At 39.5% G+C, this 19,240-nt stretch overlaps 1 protein-coding gene across 1 annotated transcript in view; it reads right to left on the reverse strand.

The window, feature by feature from the left end:
- Positions 1-19,240, reverse strand: part of NPEPPS (aminopeptidase puromycin sensitive) — a 58,751-nt gene that overhangs the window by 18,647 nt on the left and 20,864 nt on the right. Inside the window, exons 3-13 of the mRNA XM_067541165.1 lie at positions 16,060-16,137; positions 12,305-12,426; positions 11,292-11,399; positions 10,108-10,308; positions 9,510-9,606; positions 9,367-9,400; positions 7,777-7,891; positions 4,079-4,243; positions 2,666-2,770; positions 2,151-2,211; positions 1,056-1,165 (exon numbers count right to left, since the gene is read on the reverse strand). Coding sequence (XP_067397266.1) covers positions 1,056-1,165; positions 2,151-2,211; positions 2,666-2,770; positions 4,079-4,243; positions 7,777-7,891; positions 9,367-9,400; positions 9,510-9,606; positions 10,108-10,308; positions 11,292-11,399; positions 12,305-12,426; positions 16,060-16,137 — 1,196 coding nt within the window. The remainder of the gene's footprint in view (positions 1-1,055; positions 1,166-2,150; positions 2,212-2,665; positions 2,771-4,078; positions 4,244-7,776; positions 7,892-9,366; positions 9,401-9,509; positions 9,607-10,107; positions 10,309-11,291; positions 11,400-12,304; positions 12,427-16,059; positions 16,138-19,240) is intronic.

Consider the following 19,240-nt stretch of genomic DNA (forward strand, 5'->3'; position numbering starts at 1 on the left):
TGCTGCCAACGATACTGAGAAAAACAGCAATCTGAAAATTGGTCACTAGAGACCACAAAACACTTCAGAGCAAGTAAGAGCAGATCAGTTTTCTGGATGTAACATTTCAGAAACAGGAAGTCTATCATGGCAGTTTATTAAGCTCTTTCAGGAACTCCTTCTCAATCTCAAATTTTAGCACCTGCATTAACCAATTCTTCCTGTTAATCCCAGAGGGCACAGACTATATCAAGCACATTGGAGTAACATCAGTAAAGCTTCTACATCCCTGTCTATAAACTTGAATGATATGTTTCCTTTGAGAAACCTGAGCACACACTGATAATATGGCCCTTCACATCATTCATTCAGCCAAAGGATTGCTGGATCCACTTTGAATTTTCTAGACTACCTCAGAAAGTGATTTACTAATAGATCACAGCTACCTTTGTCACACACTATGAGCATCCTAGGCATTGTAGAAATAGACAAACACTTCTCCCGCTAGCAAGACTGGCCACACACCTTAATCTGGAGCTCAATCATCTACACAAGGAAGCTTGATAGGCCCAGTCTCCTAAATTTAATGTAATTAAACTGGAATGAGGAGTCACGCCAGGCATTCTCTCCCGCATACTTAATTCACACTCAGAGCAAAAAGGATACTTAATGTCTAAGCTCCAAGCATGTGAGCTGGGTGCATCTGGGGCATGAACTCCATGCCACTGAGAACAGCATTCCCCAAGGAAAGTGATAGAAGCCCGTCTAATTAAGATACTTTGTCCAGTCTAATTTTAAATTATGAAGAACATATGATAATCCTCCCCCAACAGTGTGATAGCATTTAACTTTTATGGGCAATCTAACAGCATTCCCCTTCCTTTCGTGAGCAGATTTTGTCACTGGACTGTCTCCAGATCAAACAGAGGAGAGTTCTGAAATAACTGGATACTATTAAAAGCAATTCAGAACACTTAGGTAAGGTAGTTTATTGTTTTGAAGTGCAGAGAAACATTTAGTGTAACTGGAATCTCAAAGTCTATAAATTATATTCTGTTTTTATCATCACAATTTACCTGCTCTGCTTCCACGTAAATGAGTGGGAATCCCATTTGTTTGGTCCATGTATTCATTACAGCAGCTATAGGTTTACCACTGGCTTTCTCAAGGCTCTCCCAAAGGTCCTCTGTAGAAGAAAAATAATCGGTTTAAGGGTTTCCAAATTCTCCGCACACACACTAAAAATGGAAATCTAAACATACATTAAATGCTGCCATGGCTACTATACTGGCACCATCAGGAGTCTAATTTGTTCCATTTTATTGATTCTTGTTACAAAAATACCTAATCAGAAGTTAAAGATGTCTCCCTCTGGGGTTTTATGCCACATTTTTGTAAAGTTACACTATAACAGAGATTATGCAGTTAGAATAAGAAGCAGTTTAAATCTCCCATGGAAAACATCAACCTCTTGATTAGGATTCAAAAGAGTACCATTTGTAGTACACTGTTATCAAAATGTTTGGAGTAATTAGTCAAACATTCAGAACTGCAACAGGCTTTAAAAAAACTTTTTCTTCTCTACGTACTTTCACATATTATGCTCAGGAGTATTACTGAACATCTGGATCACTTATACCTAAATGACAGAGAGACTGTTATTCCACCTCAGCATTTTAACTTTGATACACAGTAAATCGCCATGTGAAATAAGTGCCAGGATATGCTGGACACAACCTCACTTGATCCGTTTAATCCCACATGTGATGAATTCTGCAAACGGAAACTTGCAGAAGCCTTAATGTCCAATTATCAACTTACTCTGAAAAACCAACAGCTCATTAGGAAAAGCCACAGGAGCAAAAATGATGAATCAAGACTACTGCACAGGCAGCTTTACTGGGGTAAATGCAGCCCCTTCAGATCATTGTGCTTGTGTACTCCAGAGCTTAGAGAAACGGATTGGGAGAAAGCCAAGAGTATATTGGGTTCTAATCCAGGCTGAGCTACTGACTCATTATGTGACCTCAAGTGCAAGTCTATTGACTTCCTTGCATCTCAGTTAACTCAGCAAGGAAACTGGGTATTTAAAAAACCCAAGGTATCACTGAAAATTGAATTGTCCAGAGCTGAGCTTTTCTGGACAAAGTACAAAAATAACTGCTGATTACCTGTAGCTGCATTCCTCTCCTGGAACCTGGTCAAGTACAAATGCATTCCTTTCCGAAAATCCTAGAAACATACAATTAAACATGTAATTGCACCAGAAAGGAGGCTCTTACTGTCCTCCCCGGGCAGTGCACTTACTTCCAAGCACCAGTCAAGGAACCTAGTACCAGTTTTACTTATCTGACACTCCTCTAGGTTGTGACGTTAGGCAGCAACATGGCTTTGCAGCATTGTTGGTAGATGGCATTCAAGCTTCAAATGCAATTTGAACATTTAAACAATCATGTTTCTATGTTGTCCCAATAGCTTATTTCCCCCTTGAACTTATTAAGGGTGTTCACACTTCCTCTTGAAGTGTAGTTATGACTCCCCAAAAATGAGTGGGAGAATTAGTGTTCACGAATATAAATGTTCAAAAATCAGAAATCACAAACATTCATTTCTTTTTAACAGTCCAACAAGAGTTTTTACTAACAATCCGCATTAAAATTGTGTACAACAGAATTGTGCATTTTACCTCATCTCCAATGTAGTCATGTAACATTCGGATTACAGATGCTCCTTTGCTATATGAAATAGCATCAAATATTTCATCTACTTCAGACGGGTGGCCCACACTAACCTGGGGTATACAGTACAAGTTGTAGTTAGAACAAGCAGCATCTTGTCTGCAACTCCAGTTCAAATGAACAGACCAACAAAAAAATCTCAATAGCTAAAGCTAAAATGATTTTCTTATTTAATAGTTTAGCTATGGAGGTGGTTCATGTAGCCTATCTCCATGTCTGAATCTCTCACTAAGCCTGCCTAATGCGCCTCTTCAACTAGATATGTTCAGAGATGGCAGGGCTAGGATTGGTTTATAGGTGGACAGTCTTGTGCTTATCTTCCAGCATCTAATATATAGGTCTGAAGGTCTTGTCCCAGTCCTTTGTGGACCATGGTCTACGCTCAAACACTCACACTTTGACTTGATTAAATCTGGCTGAGCTCAAAGCAAAAAAAAAGAAAAGAAAAAAGAAAAGAAAAACTGGTTACCAAGGAGGCAATGAGGAAAGTAAGCTTCCAAGAATACCAGCACAGTACCTGCCTGTGGATGACAGCAGTACATCCACAAGTATCTAAAACTCCCTGTTATGCAAAACAGGATCATGCCCCCTGCTATCTATTACATTAAGAATTTCCTTGATTAACTGGAAGTTTGACTGAACATATTAAATCCCCGTGACATTTATATAATGGAGGCTAGACTGTAAATACAGATGAATAGATCCAACTAAGCAGATGAGCAGCCTAATTTCCAAAGTTTTAAATGACATGTACGCACATTTTTAGTGTTAGTAAAGCTGTTAGATTGACAGCCCAGGAGATTTACGTGTTTATTTGTTCACAGAACAGGTACAGAACAAGCAGTGGCAATGTGAGTTTCCTCATACTGCCCTGCCTTAAATTCTGAACCACAGTGACCATCTCTAAGGATTACAGGGAAGTTACTGCCCTCTCGTCTTCCCTTCCCTCAACTGCTGAGACTCAAAAATACCATTTAGTGGTGATTGCTTCTAATGTAGGCAAGTATTGACTAGGAACTGGACTGAGACTCAATGACTCATTTCACTTTGCCCAGAAAAGACATTGGTTGGTAATAAGTTTTGGTCACTAGTTTGCCCGCTCAAATCAGTAGAGGTTCTTTAAACCATTACCAATTGCTTGAGCCTTCAGTTCTCCCTTAAGTACTACTTTTATTGGAAGTGGTCTTTCTATTTTAACAGAAAATCTACTATGTGTAAAAGCAACTTGAGACCCTTCTCTGCACCGTGAATGCCTGCACACTTCCCTCGGTTCTAGCTCTCAGTGGAAAGTTTCTACCGAGAGTTCCTAGTTGAACTGGGAAAGAGACAAGGAATGCCAATAGCAGAGAGGTACAGCTCACTTCAATAGGATGACTGTTATCTAAGGCATCAAGTTCTTGAGCACGTGTGTAATCAGCAGAAACAAACTGAGTCCAGATGTCATATTCTGGGAAGCAGTGGTCTACACAGAGATACTCAATCCAGGAGGCAAAGCCTTCATTCAGCCAGAGGTGGGTCCACCATTCCTGGAAAGAAAAGAGTAATTTAACTAGAAAATGCTTTATATTCCACTAGTTTCATTTATTTCAACACTCTTTCCTACTCACTCAACTAAAAAGTCTGCACTAAAGACTTTAACCTATTAATGGACCAGTTAATGCAAATCAGAGAGAAAGGTCTGAGGTGGTGTATGAATTCCCCAATACAGAGAAGTCAAATTCAGGAAGTGGAATAGAGCACATGTCCCTAGCTCACAGCAGATTGGTTGCACTAAAGTACCCCCTACAACCTTAGAAGAGCTTGTAGACTGAATTGAACCTGGTGCATAATGACCTACCCAGCTACTGTTTACTAGGTGAGCTGTGTTTCCAAGAACTCAAAATAGAGAGGGGAAATCTGCAGACGGTACAAAAGAAATTGTTGTACAAGCTGCATATGAGGCTGGATTTGAGAGCAGAGCCACAGAGGGAACAGTTACGGGAAGTTGCCATGGGAAGACTGGATTGGGGAAGCTAAATTGTCTGAGACACTGAAGGTCACAGTTCAACAAAGTAGCCAAATCATGGTGAATCCACACATTCTGCTAATTAGGGGAAGGCCTCCATCAATCACAGCTGCAGAGGAATTTTTGTATTAATGTCCTTACAGATAATGGGAAAGGAGTTTGGATGCGTGAGGGAGAAAGAATACTGTTTTAAACAGATACGAAAACCTACAATCGAGTACATTTTTTGAAAAAGGAAGTTAAAGTAATTTCAGGGATTATACCTGTCCAAAACTCACTCCTTGACAATTTTTGCAGCTTTACAATTATGCTGTCCTATATTTTATGATGTATCTTCCTCCCCCATCCTTGGCTAAGACAGAAAATTGCTTAACTGTACTGGGGAAGATAAGGAAACTGACGACATATGAAACTGAAAAAAAAAAAATAGAGTAAAAGGCCTTCCAGTCCTCTTATCTCTTTCAGATGTAGTACTTTTACTTATAAAACAGTGGTAGGTAAATTCAGATATGTTTGATTAAGTTGCCATGTCTATTTAAGGAGAAGTAATTGTTAGGTGAAGTAGAGTCAACCCAATAGAAATTCAGCCACACAGCAATACTACTTCTGTTACAAATGAAACATAACAGGGAATTTGATAAGGAATAATTTTACTGACATTCTACACAGATAAGTCCAACATTTTTTATTTTTAGAGCAGAGACTGTCCAATTTTCATTATAGTTTTGATTAAATCTGTTTCCAAGATGAGGTCCCAAAACCTAAATTCAGTACTAGAGCCAAAGGATTAATGCAACTGTGAAAAATGAAAGACATTCAATTTTACTTTCAAATTCCCAGGAGGTCAGGCTTTTCCTATATTAATTTCACGAAGTATAAGTGGCTGTCAGTCACATGACAAGCTGCTAGCCTACCCCAGTGAAAACTAAAGACCAGGGTCGGAGGGGGAAGATGATATTCCAGTCTTGTTGTTCAGGCATCCATTTATTTCCCAGAACTATTTTGATTCCAATTAGTTTAACATCTTTAGGCTGAAAGAGTTGGCATTTGAGGGCTGTGCTGTCTGGTAAGATCCAACACTGACACACCGTAACCGTGATGTAACTGACACTTCCTGCAGAGATAATATCTTGGCTCCCTGAGTGCAGCAAGTTACCTGAGTCAGACATTTAGGCACACACCTATAATGGGAAAGTGAAAGATTCTTTCACCTCACAAAACAATCCTCTTTCAAATATGAAAATTAAAAGAAAAAACTTCATAAATGACACAAAGCTTGAAAAGGGAAAGAAAATGTTGCTTTGATAAAAAGTTTTACAAAACCCTTATAAGACAAGTAAAATTGCTTTGTTAAATGCCTTACTGCAGTGGTTCTCAAGCTGTGGTTGGTAGACCACTGATGGTCCGCGGGCCACCAGTGGTCCCCAAAGCACTTACTAGTAACCCACAAAGAGCTGGTGGAGCACACAATGCCGGCTCTCCTCATTTCCAGCCACCCAACCGCATTAAAAGCTAAAAATACATTAAATGCTATCCTAATATTACTTTTCCACTTAATTTGCTGTCACTGCCACAGGGATATGACACTGAGTGAGGTGGCCTGTGCAATTGTGAATGGGAAGAGAAGTAATCCACAAAACTTTCTATTATTTCATGCTATGGAAGAGTTTCAGAACCCCTTCTTTACTGCTTTCCCGGGTGATGTGACATATAAGTATCTTCCACCCAAGTCATGACCTGTTTTGGCAGCCTAAAAGCCGCAGCCAGAAAACTGTGCTGGCTCCAGAAATCATGCTTCTTTTGCTGCGGTGCTTCTAGTTCAATTATGAAACATACTGTGCTTCTGTCAACGCAAAAGGCTTCATAATCTCTAAGTAGTTGACTTCCCAGGACCCATTAGCAAGGTTTATTGAGGAGGTGTCAGATGAAAAAAAGGAACATAAGGCTACAATACTGCAAAGATCTAATCAGGACAGGCCGGGGCCATCTGTCAGTAGACACTTCGGGAAACATGGCTTTCAGGTTTGTAAGCACAGTGGGGAGTTTATTAGCACCTTTCAACCCTGCTGCCTTTCTTGTGCTTTTATTCCCATCAAAATGACTTCAGATTCAATCATTCAGAAGACCAGGTCCCTATAGATCCAAAATAATCTGTCAGCTACTACCAGGCAACTTTTCAGACCCAGCCCTGGTCTACACTGACCTGGTGATTTGGCGGCAGTCGACAGGAGTTACACAAGCTATGCAGAGTAGCTTGCGTAACTCCCGTTGACTGGTGTGCTTTCCTTCTGCGCGGTGTCTTCACTGCACTGCGCCGATGGGAACCGCATTCCCGTCGACACAGCGCTACGCCACTTGAGGGGGTGGTTTACCAGCATCGACTTCTGGATCGATTGAGCAGGTCTTCGCTGACTGCTCAATCGATCCAGATAGGTCGATTTGACAGTGGCGACTTTGCCGCCATCAGTATAGACATACCCCCAGTGTCACAAACTGAGAAGCCTGCTTAATATGAAAAGATGCTGACGACAGTGTGAATCACCCCATGAGAAACGAAAATGATGATTTATCATTTTAAAAGTAATTTAATACGGTGTCTTAATTTATTTCCATGGAAACTTGCTGTTCACTTTCTATTGTTTGATAACATTCAAACAGACTCAGTCAACTTTTCATCATTAATTCACACACAAAAGAACTAGAACAGTTTAATTAGTATTTTTCTCTTTATACACCTGTTCTTCAGGAACATCTGGTCAAGTGGGTATTTTAAAATCCACTTTAAAGACAGCTTTTTAAAGTAACTTCTCAACAGGTCTCTTCCCTTTTATGTGATACTTCGGGGGCACTTGAAGCTTCGAACCATAGTTAGGAAGAGAACAACAAATCTAAACATATATGTCTCATCTTAAACAGCTTGTAAGCTTTATGGGGTGGGGACAGTCTTTTTGTTCTGTATTTGCACAATGGACTACTGGTCCACGATTAGGGCTTCTAGGTGTTATTGTAATACAAACAATAAACAATGATAAAAATACTTTAAATATTATGTACCATGGTCACAAGGTTTCCAAACCACTGATGAGCAAGTTCATGTCCCACAACCAGAGCAACCCACTGGCGGGATGAAGAACAGGAATTTTTGGGATCAATGAGCAGTGCAGTCTCCCTGTTTTTAAGAAATAAAGAGAGATTAATTGAGCAGCACACATCTGTGAAAAATAAGATTAAAAACAGGCTGAATTACCTAAGCAAGCTACAAACATGATCCGTACAACTGAAAAACAGAAGTTGTTTCAGTTTGCACATAAAACGATTACAATAAATTTGAGAGCTGATGGAATAGTTTGGGGCAACACTTCCTCAAAGTATGCATGAAATCAAGGGCAAGAAACCCAGACAGGAGAAAAACTTTATTCTGTAAAAAACAGTACTGCTACATGACTAGAAAAAACAGGGGAAAAGTCTCACCTTGACTGCAATTCACTTTCCCACTGTATAGTGTATGCAAGGCATGTCTTCTTTCCCACCCTCAACCCAGAAGGAGTCTCCACTCATCCACGTGCCCAATCATCAGTTGTGTTACATTTACCATCACAGATGCATATGAATATCCACACACGGACAGACACATACATTCATTTCTCTTGTCATCGAATTAGGGAACTCTAAAGTCATCTACAAACACCTGCGTCATGACCAGGGCTCAGTAGGTCAATCAGAAGAGACTTTTAGACTCCTGCAACTCAAAGGGGGAACATGTCTTGGATAAAATATAGCCTGCACATTATGCCAGTCTCCCATCTATCATAGGGGTAACAGGCAATAGTGTCAAACTGAATGCAAGGGGAGAATGTAGTACTAACATTAAAGTCATCTTGCAAAATTCTACTCACCTACTCATCTGGGGCAAATAATTTTTGAACAGGGAATAAACTATCAGTTCTCATCAGCATGATAGAATGGGCAAGTAGATTTTGTGCCTGACCTGGTAATTTTTCATAACAATTTTGTAAGGCCAAATTAATGGGATAAGTTTAAAAGAAGAAAAATCCTGAAATCTCATTTCAATGCAAATTAATCTAGAGCTAATCAGAGTCCCATATTGCAGAGGATGAAGAGAGAGCCTTCCAATAGCTCAAAACAAACAGGAGACTATCAAGCAGAAGGTATGAAATTTTGCTCCTCTGATCAAGCAACTGAAAATGGAAGGCAAGATATGGTTTTGAAAATTACTCAACCCACATGTTTGTCCTATGGTTGCAGAAACAACTTGGCTAGAACGTGCAAAAATCAGAAACAGTTTTCCAAGCTGTGTAAATAATTACAGAACTATTAGGGAGGAAATGCAGCCAAGAAAACACTTTCCTTTTTTGCAGAAGCTGCTGCTGCCAGATGCTTTTAAAATCTTTAATGCTATCTTGGTCAGTAGCCTTAAAAGCTCATTCTTGCCCTTCTGAGATGTGAACACCAGTGCACTCTGATGTAAAAGCCTAAATTACTCAAGACTGAAGCTAGAACTTGGAGGAAGTTACTCAACCTTACTTGGGGTAAAGCCCAATCATTGCATCTCCCTAAAACCAGTCTGATTGCCTCCAAAAATTAGTGAACAAAGGGGGGAAAGACAGTATTTTAACAGCATACCTATAAGTAACAAGGCCCCAGTTCTCCATGGCACCTTTATAAAATAAATACAAAGGTTTATTGATATTGATACACACCTCTTCCTAAATGCTTAAAATTCAAAGAAAATCAATACCATTCAGCAATAAAGTGAGTTACTTTACCAGCTGCAAAGTCTGCAATAGCTATGAGATCAATTTTAGGAAGAGGGTAAGGAACATTGAAGTAGTCCTTATAAAAAGGCAGAGTTTTAGCAGCAACCTATAAAAAAAAATAAAAGGAAAAATCTAGTAAACATTTTGAACTAACTTGCAGTGATAGGCCAGAACTGACATTTCCGTGTGGCTGTAAGTACTCCAGAAAGCAGCACATACTGGCCTCTTCCCCAGAAATCCCACTTCTAAAAAGATGGGACTTCCAGGAATGCCAGAGCACCAACATCTAGAAGTACCCCAATTTTTTCCAGGCTTCAGCCAATTTCTACTACCTTACATTGACTTTATATAAAAGGTGATAATGCCAAATCATCTCAGTCGGGTCAGAATCTAGATTTTTGTTTATGGCTTCAGGTTTTTAAATTTGTATGTCATAAATTTCAGTTTAATATCAAGCTTTTCTCTCCGGGTCACTAATCAAACCAAAATCAAAGCAGCATGACAAGTTTCACATTAACTGTGCTGTTGATAGAACCCAGCCAGAACACAGGCTCCCCCCAAATAGGGACTATACAAATAGTGGAGAAGTCATTTCAAGCACATTTACCTCTAATGCAAACTTTCCCTGTTCTGCTTTGCCAACGGGAGTGTAAACACGCACTAGCACACCATCAGATGACCTGGTCTCTACAAAGTCATATTCTCCCACCACAAACGCTACTAGGTATGTTGACATCACAGGTGTACGGGCAAACTTCACTTCCACCAGATTTTCATCATCAGGGTATGGCTTCCGATCAGTGACATTCTTTCCAACAGCATGAAAAGAAATCTGGTTAGTTCCATGAAAAGCAACACTGGACTAAAACTTTAAAATAGTCATTACATTTATAGTCCCTCCTGCCCCAACTGAACAGGCCAAAAACAAATACTTATTTTGTATCATTTACTCCACAAGTCATCTTTCTCACTGCAATAGCTATGGTCTGCTGGATAGCTTTTACTATCAATTCCTGGACTCCCACTCTCCAGGACTAGTGACAGGACCCGGGACTATGGAGCCAGTTTCCCCCAAGAAGTTTTCAGGGCATGATTCTTTTGTTCAAACACCAAATGGATGGCTGCAATAAATGGTCAGTGGACCACACTTCTGGCTTGCATTAACCCATCATTGCACCAAGATGCTTGAGCAGAGGAAACTGAAAATGGCCTTTACTGGGAAACAGTATGCCAGCGATGGAAGCCTGCAGGATGAGACACTGAAGAGTGACTTCTTAGTAGCAAATGTATTTTATGAAGTTTTACGCCATATTTAAAATGGGGAGTGTGAAGATATTCCCTTTGTACCTGTGATGAAATTGCTACCACTTGCTCATGTTATGACTGAACTTTAACTATCAGCTCTCCAGGACAGCGACTTGTCTTATTTGTCTATAAAATGTCATGCATGCGTATGTAGCTACCTAAACAAGCAAAAGGTTTATTTTTTCAATCATACATTTAATCGAGCAGCACATATCATGCCACATGTTAGAACGCGTTTTAATAAACAACCCTCTCGGGCTTGTGCAGCATATTTAATTTTTGTACTAGTGTCTACTAGCAATGGATATCTGCTTTAAAAAAAACTTCCCTCAATCAAGTATAACTGCTTAGTAATGACAAATAATACAGTCCATCTTCCTATTAATGGATGTTACCAAAACACAGCACTAACCTGCAAACAAAACTGCTACAGAGCCAGTTGCTGTAAAAAAAACTTAGTTCATTACTTGCACATTAAGCACTTACCATATTTGACAAAGCTACTCTGTCTTTAGGGACAACCAGTGAGATATCAAATGTTGCCTTAATAGCTGGTTCATCCCAGCAAGGGAAGGCTCTGCGAGCATCAGTGGCCTGAAGGAAATAAGAGCATTAACTGAACAAATCTTTCACAGACATTATGACAATGAAGCACATCTTAATATGTTCTATTGATAGCCTGGCAAACTATGGTCAGTCTCTGCTAGAAAAAGTTGCCTTGTTCATCTTCCTTCGCCCTTGGATTAGTGTGTTTCTCTTAGTGTATCATTTACTTCACTCTGAGGTTAAAAAAAGCACCAAAAATTCACCTTGTGTTGCCATGGAAGTTTACAGTCCCTGAGCAAAATTCAGCACAGTCATGACCCGAGTAATGCTTTGGTCATGTGAAAGGGAGGGTGCACAGACATCCACAGAAAGCACACATGACCCCTTGGTTGTATCTCTCATTAGACTGCACGTGCCAAGGTATGTTTTATTTGCATTAGATAAAGAGTGCTCCAGGTTTTCGTTTATGTAACAAACTCAGACAACTGGTAAATTAAACAATGGTATAAAAATTTCATAATGTCAAGAGTTATAGAATACTTGAGACAGAAGATAGCACACCATCTGGGTGCCATTAAGATATAGGGCGCAGGTCAGAGTGTCAAACTAAAATATTAGTATACTTTCAAAAAGGCAGTTTATATGGACATTGGTTCAAATAAGCTTTTTAAAGAGTTTGTTTCTAACACAGCAGTTGTTTTACATATGCACATACTATATATAGACAGAGACCTTGACTGAGGAATTTGCCACAGAGCCTGAATTTGTTGACTTTCAGGTCACAGTGCAAAACTTATTTTTTATTACCTTCTATTTTGCTGAGAGTGAGAAGGGGAATTCCAGAAACTCAGGCCATGCATGTAGCTGAGACTAGAAAACTGTACCCAAATCTTCCCCCAAGAGTAAATCTTGTATTAAGAATGATCCTTTCTGAAAACAAAAATACAGCTCACCTCAAATTGAGTGACAGCAGCATAGCGCGTGTCTCCGGAAGGGGTGGTATATTTACTTCTATAGAAACCTTTCATTTTATCATTTAACTCTCCAACAAAGTCTATCTTTAATGTCCCTGTCCCTGTGACAAAAAAAGAACAGATGGAACACTGTTATTTGGAAGTGCCAAAAGAACATTTATTTGGTCTGTTTTTTCAGGCCAGGCTACTTAGTTGGCTCACTGCCCTTCTGAAATAACTCATCCCTCCAATTCCTCCCCACCCACCACTCCATTGCCAGCATCCCTCAAACCCTCCCGTCTCCTGACAGTACTGCATAGAACACTGACCAATGGCAGTTAAGGGTTAGGAGTAACACAAGCAAAACCTTATCAGCCATGGAGATTTAGCACTTGACTGGTACAGTACCTGTGAGGCTTCTGCTTGTATTCATTTTTTCTACTCTGTTCCTTTATTGTAACCAGACTCAGCTCTACTTTTCTACCCAATTTAAGGACATGATACTGCCACCCTTACCATTATGAGTAAGGATCAGATTCTGTCACGGACGTCACAGATTCCATGACTTCAACAGACTTCCATACCATTTTCAACTTCAGCCCACTACAGTAGTAGGGCTGGAGCAGCTGTCAGCCCCCACCCAGAAGCAGCGGGGCTACTGACGCCACAGTGGCCGGGGCTGGGTCAACACCACAGGAGGATCGGTGGGGCTGGAGCAGAGGCCAGCAGTCAGCCCCCAGTGGTGCTCCCTCTTTTAGCTCCCTCCCAACACGTATTTTTAGTAAAAGTTAAGGACAGGTTTATTGCCAGCAACCTGTCCATGACTTTTACTAAAAAATACCCATGACAAATTCTTAACCTTAATTATGAGTAAGGGTTGCATGATGGGACCCTAATTTTAACTCCACTCTCCACAGGTAGGCTTAGAAAGTCTATTTATATGGAGTGTGTACATGATTATTAATAGAACCATATGAAAACCTAATACAGAAGTTAAGGTAGAGCTCTGTCTGCACTCTGACCTCTAATTCAGTTACATCCAGGATTTAATCTGCCCTTGATGCCTCAGCACAAAAGAGGAACCTGACCTTGCTAAGAAAGGCAATGGGCCAATAACCTACAGAATAGAGCACAATTATATCTGTATCTGCTTAGAATCTTTACAAATTTGAATTCATAGATTAAAAATACACTTTATCCAACTGCAGTGTCAAGTTCCAACCTAAAAAAAAATCTCTCAGCAAACAGAACTGCAGCACAGTTAACAAGGAGTTTGTATATTCAAAGCTTGGAGAGCACTACAGTAATTCAGCTTAGCACTTTCTGGGTAACAAGAGAACAGATCAACAGTGTCTCATATAAATAGCTCTTAAGACTAATTCCCAATGGTAGGCAGATGATTAGAATCACCTCTGGTGTCTAGGGGCAAACTTCACTGTTACTGAAAGCAAATCATCTTTTAGTTCTATAGGCCCAGAGACGATACATCAAAGTAACTTTATTACTGGCGCTGTTTATTTATCGTGTCAGTGATTTTTATCATCAAATATTCTTTGTAGAGGCGATCACACAAGTCAAGTGAATGTAATCTGCATTGACACTGTAAATGAAACTTTATTCTAGTGCAATCCAACCGCTGCTACTTCTAAGGTAGTATCAAGTGCTAACTAAGGAACTAGAGTGATGATAATTTTTAAGACAATTCAGGCAGAATGGTTCTTATTTGAAATATGCTCTTGCAAAAGCCTATTCGAATTCTAGAAAAGAGGACCTAAAAACCTTTAATCCCGTCATTGTGTTTTAATTTCAACCTGCTACTGCTAAATATAATTGAACAAATAGGATTCTTGTAAATTTCAATCTTCTACTGGCTCACAATAATGGACAAACTAGACCAACTGGATAAGTGCTACATGCATAGAATCAGACTTTGTGCATTTGTACATGAAATATGATGCCTGCTGCAGCTCCCTAGTCTTTGTTGGAGGAGGTAGGGGAGGAACTTTAAGAACTAAGAAAATGAAGTATAAGAATGAAATATGGAATTTTTTTAAGTAGTTAAAATTTTGTATCTTTCAAATCTTGATTTATTTATTTTAACAGCTAGGCAAACAGCAACCTGAACAAGAGGTTTTTTTTTTTTTTTTTAAATCATTGAGATATTTAAACACCTCTACAAGAGGAGTGTTTCCAACCAACACAGGCACTAGTATTTTAGGATACAAACTGCCACTATCAACAGGAACACCACAAGACACTAGCCCTGCACTACAATGCTGGCGTTGCTAGGCACCGGGATACCTATAGGCAGACAACCATCAACTCCACATTTTTCCCTGCTGAGCTACAAGCTAATCTACTAATTACTGTGCAAAATAGTAAATGGGGGCAGAAGACAATATCAACCATAGGGGATCTGCTGAAGTATTTCTGGCGTTGTTAGCACACAACCATCACCTAAAGGAAGGGTACTTCTCCTGAGTAACAACAGAATTATTCCATAGCCAAGACAGTGTGTGTGGCTTGATAGGAAGATTTCTTTAAAGGCTGCATCATCAATAGGCCAAGTGATTTCAGTCGGCACAAACACTTAAGTATGAGCATCTGCAGTGTCCCACCAATATAGCTTAACCTTTTAAGTGATTTCTCCCCACTAGGTCAGAAGATAGCTGAGTTTACTTTTCATACCCATTCAGTCTTGGGGCTCTCTGCATAGGCTGCCAGAGGAGCCTGCCTAGAAGTAGAGCCAACTATGATATAGATTTGTGTGAGATGGAGATTAGTCCCTCCAGGACGTGGGCTGAATCCAAATGCTCATTTTATGTAAGCCACTCAATAACCAGCTCTTTTCCATTCCCTACCAAACTGGGATAGATTTTTAACTCATGTCAGATGTGAAATTATTAATCTCCTAAACTATCCAATGACGTCACCAACCTACACAGCTACTTGAACAATGCTGTAGGTCAAAACAGGCCTAAAAAAGTTACTTTCTGTTTAGATCACAGAAAGGGAATAAGTATTAAAAGTAAGTCTTGAAATAGAACAGTCTTACGGTTATAGTACTTTGCCCTTACATATAGCATCTGTCATTTGAGGATACCAAGGCACTTTACTAGCAAATACTTAGCACTTTGCATTGTGTTTATATGCTCAAAACACTATAACAAGTATCATTAATCCCCAGTTATGGAATCATGAATCTAGAAGAATGCTGAGTCTTAAAGCAACTTCTTTCATTCCCGGATCACCAATTTTTCTTGGTCCCCTTCTTGTCTTGCTTTCACCTACCCAAGACGCCGAAAATATTCAGTGAACAATTAAGCTACCTTTTGGGTGGGAGTTGAGAGTGGAAAGCAATTCTAGCCAAGACAGAGGAGTCATGATAATCTGAACCATGCCCACTTTCTACAATCCTCGCCCACTTCTTATAGGGCTTTCTGTATAAACTAGTTTTTCAATTAACTAGATAATTTCACAATTAACTCTGAGGCTTTATGGAAACTGACTACTCTGTTTAATTGCAATGAAAATATTAATTCTTAAGCTAGTTAGAAACTGGGCCCTAATTGTTCAGTTGCCTGACATTCGCCCATCAGATTATGAAATTCAGAAGGGGGGATTTTAAATTAAACACATTGCAATAGGAATACGCAATAAGGAAGGCTGACAGACCCACCCTAAGTGACAGTGAGGATTTGTATTTGGCTGAGCCAAGAAACATGGCAGTCTGAGATCTTGGGAGCACCTCTTACCTTTTTGTAGAGTACTGGGAAAAGAGAGAGTAACTTTCTCATCTTCATTCTGATAGTTGAATCCCGTGGCGTGTATTTCTGAAATGGAAAGAGCACTTGGATTCAAACAAGAGCCTAGAATGTTTCCATAACTCAAGAGAACTTTAGGTTCATGCTTCAGAGAATTGAATCCAGCTGAATTTAGCAAAATGTTGTAATCACTAATCAAGATTTCAGTCAACATAGAACAATATAAACCTAAACACCAAAAGAAATATCACACTTACGGACGAGGTTCGATGCTCTATTCTCATGCCTCAGACAACCAATTTTAGTATATTTATGTGAGGGCCATAGGGTTCCCACACACTCATTTCACTCCAAGCTACCACCTCAACTCCTTCCCACACACACTTCATTGGAATGCTGCACTTGCGTGGATCTGCCAAGGCTGAGCAACCTAACTGTTTCGCAACTAGGACAATGAGGCTGTATGTTTATCTTGTAAACTCTTTGTGGCAAGGACTGTCTGGTTCTTGTGCAGCACCAGGCATATCGGTGACACTTAAATACTGCTCTCCTGATACAGAGTGAGACTCCAACTGAAATCTCTCATTTAACATGGGATGCAGCAGTGTTACGGAGAACACAGAGAAAAGTTGGTCCAAGAGAGAGAGATTTGTTTAATTTCACTTAATTGTCCAAAAACATAGTATTTACAAACTCAATTTATTTTAGAAGCTTCTAGATCTCAGTTTGAAAAAACCAATATTCAATTTTTCAAAGCAGGTCTTATACCTTGAAAATGAAACTCAGAGTTCTTCAGGAACAAGGGACCTTGTTTTTGTATGGATTCAGAGAGCACCTAACAAGGAGCTCCCAGTTCCAAGTGGAGCTGGGAAGTAATACTGTAATTAAAATGTATTTCTTGAAATAAATTGTAAATGCTTACTATTAAATAAGGAATCCAGGCCAGAATGACATACAGAAGAAATTAGCACTCAGACACCAAGTTCATCCCCCAAGCTGCAGTGTGATCAGCTCTGGGAGAGCACCCTCTATTACTTCCTCCTTTCTAACCAATTCAGTGAGTGGCACTCACTGTGCCTGGAGGGAACTGTTGTATCCAGTCCTCCTCACCCAGAAAAACCGCTACAGCTTACAAGATGAGATCGTAGACCCTCTTCACCCTACCCCTGGTCCACACAAATAATCCATCACTAACAAGCTTTGAGAAATTCAGAGCTGTATGTAATCAACAGATGAACACTATTTTTAATCTGCCCAATGTTCTGAGCTGGTCAATTTCCATTCAACATATTACATGCATGCACAGCATGTTATACACTGATGCAGAGTTGTGGATTTACTAATACACATTTGCTTAATATTCTAAGGTATTAATTTCTTAAAGAACAACAGAAATAAGGAAAAGGGTGAGAGAAGAAATTTGCTGTGATGTGACATGTCAGATATGAACACATTAAAAGAGGAACATGCCACAGTATCCATTCTCTCATTACGTGGATCCTTGAATCACTATGAAATATGTCTAGAAACAACAGAGTTTAATTTTGAAGCACTACAGAATGACCTGTTTTTCTAGGGTTATATATTGTGACAAGATGGTATTTTCCAGACATGCATTTTTAGATACAGCCTCAGTACACCCAAGTTAATTTTGTCAAACCAGGAACTGTCAGGAAGAACTCCTTTTACAGGAATACTGTTTACTGAAAATGTGCTTTAGTTTACTCTAGTATAAAATATTAGGGGAAGAAATGTTGCTACAGTTTTTAAAATGGTGTATTATTTCAGCTTAAAAGTCATGCAGAGTAAATACCAATCTCCGTTGACAAAACGTAAAAATTGCATGAATGCATTAAATCTTAACTGCTGGCTCCATGGTCTTTTACTCAGGGATTTATCAGCAATGATTGCAATGGTGAGATAATTCAACAAAACAAACCCTCACTATAAAACAATTATAAGTGGAAAGAAATATAGCAGTGACTCAATTCCAAGAGAAAAACGATAGTTTAATGGTCTGATGTGTTTAAATTTTAGTCTAGTAGTTTACACTCTTCTCTTCCGTTATTTTAAATAGTCTATGCTCTTCTGCTCAAACCACTGAATTCAACTAAAAACAGTTCTGGGATATTAAGACAGGAGAAATATCTTCTGGCCAAAGGTTCACCAAATTCATCCGGAGGGTAAGTGATTAGGTTCCTCTCTTTGATTAGTTTTGTAAAAGATGGAGGAAGCAAAAGAGCCATTACCAGCAAGCTGTAGGTTGAGGCATACTAGACAGAATGTTGTAGGACTTTCAGGTATATGGAGGTCTGAAGAACAAGGCACAGTAATAAGCTTCAGGGTAACATGAGGGAGCTAAACTGGTTGCCAATTACATCACTAAATAAGACTCACTGGATTTTGACCCTTGCTATCTTTAGATTCCAACGGAAAACAAACCTGGTGTAACAACATAGAGCACCTACAATCTGTCAAATGAGGAGGAAGAGACTGAACATCTGCCTCAGATATTTCTCTGTCAAGCTGTCTGGAAAGTACATTATCCACCACAGGGGCCAACAAGTGATGCTGAGCTGACCAGCTGTGAGCCAGCTTGAGGACAGAGGCTAAAATAAAGAGCTAAGAAATCAAAGTGGAAGGTCTGGATCAGAATTCAGTGAAAGAACCCTAAGCTCTCCATAAAGGGCAAAGCAATAGCCTTTTTACAACCTGTAACTGAGGCCTGATCATGAAGTCAAGGACTCAATGTCACTGCAGATTCATAACTCCATCCTACTGAACCTAGGGAAATACCTAACAGTATGCATAAGGCATGCAGATCATTGCCAAATTTGACACCAAACGTTTAATTTCTTTAGTTTTTTCCTGCAGACTCTAAATCACTACAAAACAATTGTGCTATGCATCGACAAATTGCTGTGATACGGTTTTAAAAATTTTCTTGCTTGTACAGAAAAAACATTGGGCAACTGTTTTAATCATGATAGATACATAACTAAAACACAACCACCCGTGGTTTTATTTTTCTGCTTGCACAGGAAGAAACCTTGTTAATACAAGCAGATAAACATGGTAAATTGTGTAGGGCAAATGGGGTCTAACACTATGATTAGTAACGATGTTTAAACAGGGTTGCTTCCAACATTAGTTTCCATTGTAATGTGCACAG

The sequence above is a fragment of the Emydura macquarii genome, unplaced genomic scaffold (assembly GCF_026122565.2).
Source record: "Emydura macquarii macquarii isolate MOO-44397 ecotype Brisbane River unplaced genomic scaffold, CSIRO-AGI_Emac_v2 contig_629, whole genome shotgun sequence".
NCBI lineage: Eukaryota > Metazoa > Chordata > Testudines > Chelidae > Emydura > Emydura macquarii.